Below are 6,822 nucleotides of genomic sequence, written 5' to 3'. Positions count from 1 at the left end.
ATATATTTGTGATCGTCACTTCTCTCGCATGGAAAAGCCAAACGTATGCTTCTGTCGAGCGCATTGAGGTGTCGGTTTGAGGTGAATAGGATAATACCCAATTTGATTATAAAAAAACGATATCTAGATTATGCATTTAAGCCATTATGTTCTTGGAATTATGTTCTCTTTTTCTCTCTGTGTTTTTATTATCATTGTTTTTCTTTGAAAATAATTTTAATTTTAATTTGGGATTTTAAGATTTTTTTTTTGATTTAATATATTATTATTTTAATTTAACTTGAACTGAATTTAAATTTAATTTTTTTAATCCCATCGTGTTTTTTCGTTTCCTTTTGAAAAGAATATGCGACTGCCAATGATCTATTATGTTATGGCTTGCTGTGTTGTGTTTCCATTTTTCTTTTACTTTATTGTTTTTTTTTTTTGAAGATGCGAAGAGTTACCGGCTGAACGCTTGGGAAGAGTTTAGGTTTTTAGTTGTTTCTTTTTATTATCGTTTATATATTGTGGTCAGGTATGGCTTTGGTTCCGTACCTCGTCAATCAGTAGAGTGCCTTGGGTAGGTCTTTGAAAGGCTGCATATGGGAAAATAGACCTAAAAAGGTGCTCGTCACCGTTGTCGACGGAGGCGCCTTGTCAAATGCGAAGCCTGCGTCATCATTGCCGATGGATGGGCTCTGATTATAGAGGATGATGTGGGATGGAAGTCATGGTTTGACTCTTCCGTGATGGATCAGGTGGCAGATCTGCACACGCCCGGTTTGCCACAGCTGTAGGCGGGGTTTTTTATTCCCTTTCTATCGGTAGTTAAAATCATCGGGTGTTATGCAGTTCATTAATGCCAAAGATGCCGACGAAAACAATGAGCAGAGCGATGATGTTACAGATGTTCTTAGATCAGAAATTTAAAAATATTGATATCTTCACATGAATCTCAAGGCCCTGTAATGGGGAAATTTCAGTCCTGGAGGTGGATTTGCGAGGGTAGTTAAAACTGTTGGATACAAATATCTTACAGGTAAAAGTAGCTTTTGTCTATTTTAATGATTGGATAGAGTTAGCTCAACACACGGCACATCCCTCCCCTGTCCATGTTGCGTAGGGGCTCAATGAAGGCTTTTGTGCAGCGTATTACTAGCGGATCGGTGAGAGTGGGCGATGAAGTTGTTGGTGAGGCGAGTCGTGGAATTGCTGTGTTGGTGGCTATTCACCGTGATGATACTGCAGATGATATGAATTACATTGCCCGAAAGTTACTGGGACTGCGTTTGTGGTCGAGCGATGACGGACAAAAGACGTGGGATCGCAATATCAAACAAATTGATGGTGATATTTTGCTTATTTCTCAGTTTACACTTATGCATGTACTTAAAGGTAATAAACCGGATTTTCATATGGCTATGGACCCTGAGGAGGCGCTTAAAATGTTTAATACTTTGCGTGACACTCTTAAAAATGACTATTTTCCAGACAGGGTTGCAACGGGGCAATTTCAATCATATATGAACATTAAATTTAATAAATGATGAGCCGGTAACAATTATCCTTGACAGTCGCAATAGACAGTAGGTTAAATCGTATTTTTGCTGTTTGAAGAAACTCAAGCTTCACAATGATTTTTGATTGGTATCTCAACCACTCCTTTGCTCCCTGACTACGAGGTGGTGTATCCCTGTTTCTATCGAGCCACAGAGATAACTAACATGCTATTTTTATTGCACACTGTTAAGGGATAAGCAAAACAAGTTTTACATGGGAGGTTGAATGGCCTTACTGAGAACGGGATGTAATTGACACTAAAACACATGAAATCTGACCAAGAGGGGACGTTATGGTCGAATGGACTATGCGGGTAAGTTGGGTTTGTAACGTGGATTCACGTCAGTATTTTATTTGCCAAAAATACAACTGTTTATTTCATGTGAACAGGTGCTGGGAGTTCTTTTCATTTTTTTTTTTGTATTTTTTTTTTCTTTCCTCCTAGTGTAGGCTCAGAGTAACTATGAAATGTTCTTGGTGGTATTCGAGTATTCAAAACAGTGTGGACGTGGTGGTTGTGTGTGGAAGAGAGAAAAAATAACAACCATTCCTGTTTATATTTGTATATACTTGTTAAAGAAAAATGATGAATAAATACTACTTGAGGTTCTGTTTTTCTATGTTTATGTGTATCAACACTGGGGAGTGTGTACAGCTCAATGTTAAACAAACACCACACACACATACACACATAAATTGTTCCCTTGTCGAGACAGTGAATTTCCTCGTTGTGTGTGTTGCGCTTGGTTTCGTTCACCTGATAGGTGCTCTGTATATGTACAACTATCAATTCATTTCCCATATTATTTACTCACTCGGTTGAGTCTCACAAGGATGTCTTGTTTTGCCTTCGTGACGTCTGTGCTATTCTTAGGGATTATGTGCCGGATTCTCCGGTAATCGGTGATATTTTCAAACCAGTTACTGTGCTTTTTTGTTCCATTTTTCTCGGAGATCTTGTCGCAGTCATGACCTGACCTGGCTGCGTTTGATTTTTAAATAGTATGGTTCGTTTCTCTTATTTGTCCCTTAAAATACTTGTGTGTGAGGGTGTAAGTTTTGTCAACCTGCAAACCTGACCGAGCTCCCTTCGCCTCGCATGGGATGTGGGTTAAACGGTGCTTTCAATACCTCTTTTTCGGCAATTAACAAAGCAGTTTTATGGAGAATGGAGAGTCTTTGATACTAATCTTCGTTTAATGTGGTCATTGCTTACTTGACGATAGTGGTAAATAGAAAAGCTATTAATAAATCTAATATTTGCTATTATTCTTCTTTATTGAGGGAGAAACAAAAACTAGACTGATCTTTTTGAAGCTTTTGAAACCAATTTGTTACAAGATGTGGATAGAAAAATGAGAGTGGTGTTGTTTTTATTTGCACTGTTTTTTTTTGAAGATAACTACGTTCGACGGTGACGATTGAGTTTTTTTTCTTTTTCCGTCCCATCCACCCTCACTACCCCTTCCACGTGGAGAATTCCAGCGGTGACGGGACCCAAAGCGTCTGCTACGTCATAAATAATCAACGAAGTCGTGTATCATAGATTCATTTTTGTAAGTTGTTTTGTTTAACAGTAGGTAAAACGATTAATTGGCGTGTAGAAACGAAGGTTGCTGACTTGAAGTCTAACTCTTAAAAATTTATTTCTATCGTTTTTTCCCTTCTCCATAGAAATAAAAACAAAATACTGGGCCCAGGCACATATTTAGAAGGAATACAGTCTGCTTCTATTTCCAATTTCACAACTTGAAGTAAAATGATATACGTTCCTCTATATATATTGATGCCTATCAAAAAAAAAAAGAAAGGTGCGGCAATGGCAAAAATAAATATGAAATGGAAAAACCTTTTTTACTTTAACTCTTGTACCCCAGGGTAGGTGTTTGCTACTTTGAATGCTACGTTTTTTCTATTTTCCTTTTCTTTTTCCCCCTGCTCTCTGGAAAATGACTCTTTTAAGAGAGAAAAGAATTACTATATAAGTCCTACTATACCGAGGTAACCCACTAACGTACATATAAATAAAAGCCCATATAAAGGGATCAAGGGAGGTGCTCCGCGACATCATCAGGGTATGAAGAAAGGCAAGGCAATGTCCTACAAAGTATTCCTCGTGTTTCTTCTTATTCTGTGCTCAAGCGCCATCCTCTGTCGCGCCACGTCCATGAAAGAGCAAGAGAGAAGCAGAGTTGCACTCTTTCAAGCTGGGGTCTCAACAGTGCCATTTGAGGATAAGGGGAAGATAGTTCAAAGAAAAGTCCATTCGTTCCGCGTTCCTTCTCTTGTTAACGTGGATGGGGTGATGGTCGCCATCGCCGACGCCCGGTATAATTCAGACAACGACCACTCCTTCATTGAGACAGTGGTAAAGTACAGCGTGGACAATGGCGAGACGTGGGAAACGCAAATCGCTGTCAAGAACGCTCGTGTGAGTTCCGTTTCTCGTGTGGTGGTCCCCACGGTGATCGTAAAGGGGAACAAGATTTACGTTCTTCTGGGGAGATTCGACAGCTCGGACAGCTCCTGGGTTGACCACCCTGATGGAAGCGATTGGGAGCCCGTGCTTTCTGTTGGTGAAGTTAAGAAGACAAATACTAACGGCAGAGTGAAGGCAACTATTACATGGACCGATCCTGTTTCTCTAAAGTCTGTTTTCCCTAAAATGATTGCAGGAGCACCATCAAAGGCATTTCTTGGCGGTGTGGGGGTTGCTACTGCAACAACGAGCGGCGCTCTTGTGTTCCCTGTGCAGGCGACGAATACAAATAAGGATATCACCGCAATGATCATGTATTCTACTGATGATGGTAAGACATGGAAGTTCTCAAAAGGCAGGACCTTACTGGGGTGTTCCGAATCCTCTATTCTTGAGTGGGAAGGGAAGCTCATTATGAACACCCGACTTGACACTGGCTACCGCAAAGTCTTCGAGTCCAAAGATATGGGTGATACATGGTATGAGGCTGTGGGTACACTATCCAATGTGTGGGGCAACTCACCACCACGTAAAGGACCTGGCAGCCAGAGTGCCTTCATTCCCGTGACGATTGAGGGGAAGCGTGTAATGCTATTTACACACCCACTGAATTACAAGGGGATGTGGGAGCGCGACCGACTCCACCTTTGGGTGACAGACAACAACCGCATATTTGACGTTGGTCAGATTTCCGTTGGTGATGAGAACGCTCCCTACAGCTCAGTACTGTACAAGGATGACAGGCTCTTCTGCTTGCATGAGACAAAAGTCAACAATCAAAACTATAATCTTATGTTTCTGGAGCTGAAAAAGGAACTGAAACTGATCAAATCAGTGGTGCGAACCTGGATCAATCAGGATAAGAACTTCTCAGACATTTGCATCCCCACCGAATCAAAGGAACTCTCTCGTGTAAGTAACTGCGGACTCCCATTCCCCACTGCTGGGCTTGTTGGTTTCCTTTCCAATGGCTTTTCCTGTGGAATGTGGAAGGACGCATACCGCTGTGTGGACGCTCGCACGAAAAATGCCGAGAAGGTTCCCAATGGCCTGACATTCAAAGGAGTTGGTGCTGGGGCACGTTGGCCAGTGAGCAAGCAGGGACAGAACCAGCGATACCATTTTGCAAACTACATGTTTACGCTGGTGGCGACGGTGCAAATCGTTGAGCCTCCGAGAGTTGGCAACTCAGCCCCGCTATTGGGAGTGAGCCTGGACGATGCTGGTGTCAAGAAGGTTCTGGGGCTCTCGTTTAACAAGGACCGGAAGTGGCGCCCCATATACGGGAAGCATGAAGCTGCACCCACCGGATCATGGGAACTGAGTAAGACATACCAGGTGGCACTAACTTTTCAGGGGGGAGTGGGATCGATCTATGTCAACGGACAGCCCTTGGAGGGCTCGGGGAAGAGACTTGATTACGATACAGAGTCCCGCTATGTCTCACACTTCTACATTGGCGGATACGGAGGTACTGAACAGAAGACAGATGGCCACGTGACAGTGACCAACGTTCTTTTATACAACAGAGAACTAACCCAGAAGGAAATCGGAACCTTGTTTTTGGCCGGGGATAAAATTGCAGATGTCACCTTGGAGTATGATTCCAATTCTTCTTCGTGTGACGAGACAGGTGAATCAGGTGGTTTGGGAAATGATGGATCGGCACTCCGTTTCGGGGTTGATTGTTTCTCATCGATGCTTCTCCTGTTAATCTCCCTAACTCTCGTTCTATTTTACTAAATTGTTTTTTTTTCTGAGGTTTTAACATTCAACAACGATTGAATAGACTACATGAGATTATATGCTCTTTTTTTTTTTTATGACCGTCACTTCTCTCGCATGGAAAAGCCAAACGTATGCTTTTGTCGAGCGCATTGAGGTGCCGGTTTGTGGTGAATGGGATAATACCCGATTGGATTATAAAAAAACGATATCTAGATTATGCATTTAAGCCATTATGTTCTTGGAATTATGTTCTCTTTTTCTCTCTGTGTTTTTATTATTATTGTTTTCTTTTGAAAATAATTTTAATTTTAATTTTAATTTTAATTTGGGGTTTTAAGATTTTTTTGATTTAATATTTTTTAATTTAATTTAACCTGAACTGAATTTAAATTTAATTTTTTTAATCCCTCGTGTTTTTTCGTTTCCTTTTGAAAAGAATATGCGACTGCCAATGATCTATTATGTTATGGCTTGCTGTGTTGTGTTTCCATTTTTCTTTTACTTTATTGTTTTTTTTTTGAAGATGCGAAGAGTTATCGGCTGAACGCTTGAGAAGAGTTTAGGTTTTTAGTTGTTTCTTTTTATTATCGTTTATATATTGTGGTCAGGTATGGCTTTGGTTCCGTACCTCGTCAATCAGTAGAGTGCCTTGGGTAGGTCTTTGAAAGGCTGCATATGGGAAAATAGACCTAAAAAGGTGCTCGTCACCGTTGTCGACGGAGGCGCCTTGTCAAATGCGAAGCCTGCGTCATCATTGCCGATGGATGGGCTCTGATTATAGAGGATGATGTGGGATGGAAGTCATGGTTTGACTCTTCCGTGATGGATCAGGTGGCAGATCTGCACACGCCCGGTTTGCCACAGCTGTAGGCGGGGTTTTTTATTCCCTTTCTATCGGTAGTTAAAATCATCGGGTGTTATGCAGTTCATTAATGCCAAAGATGCCGACGAAAACAATGAGCAGAGCGATGATGTTACAGATGTTCTTAGATCAGAAATTTAAAAATATTGATATCTTCACATGAATCCCAAGGCCCTGTAATGGGGGAAATTTTAGTCCTGGAGGTAGATTT

At 41.2% G+C, this 6,822-nt stretch overlaps 2 protein-coding genes across 2 annotated transcripts; both read left to right on the top strand.

The window, feature by feature from the left end:
- Window positions 1-1,112: 1,112 nt before the first annotated feature.
- Window positions 1,113-1,572, top strand: LSM04_000067 (D-aminoacyl-tRNA deacylase DTD; the record flags this gene model as incomplete). Its single annotated transcript, XM_067329859.1, has 2 exons — window positions 1,113-1,478; window positions 1,570-1,572. 2 exons carry the CDS (start codon window positions 1,113-1,115, stop codon window positions 1,570-1,572), a joined length of 369 nt encoding a protein of 122 aa, XP_067187621.1.
- A 4,308-nt stretch (window positions 1,573-5,880) lies between these two features.
- Window positions 5,881-6,619, top strand: LSM04_007420 (uncharacterized protein; the record flags this gene model as incomplete). Its single annotated transcript, XM_067329858.1, has 2 exons — window positions 5,881-5,983; window positions 6,492-6,619. 2 exons carry the CDS (start codon window positions 5,881-5,883, stop codon window positions 6,617-6,619), a joined length of 231 nt encoding a protein of 76 aa, XP_067187622.1.
- Window positions 6,620-6,822: the final 203 nt, after the last annotated feature.

The sequence above is a fragment of the Trypanosoma melophagium genome (assembly GCF_022059095.1).
Source record: "Trypanosoma melophagium isolate St. Kilda chromosome Unknown ctg47segment0, whole genome shotgun sequence".
In the NCBI taxonomy this organism is placed as follows: Eukaryota; Euglenozoa; class Kinetoplastea; order Trypanosomatida; family Trypanosomatidae; genus Trypanosoma; species Trypanosoma melophagium.
Note: the sequence above shows the minus strand (reverse complement) of the source record. Positions and strands in the feature narration are given on the sequence as shown.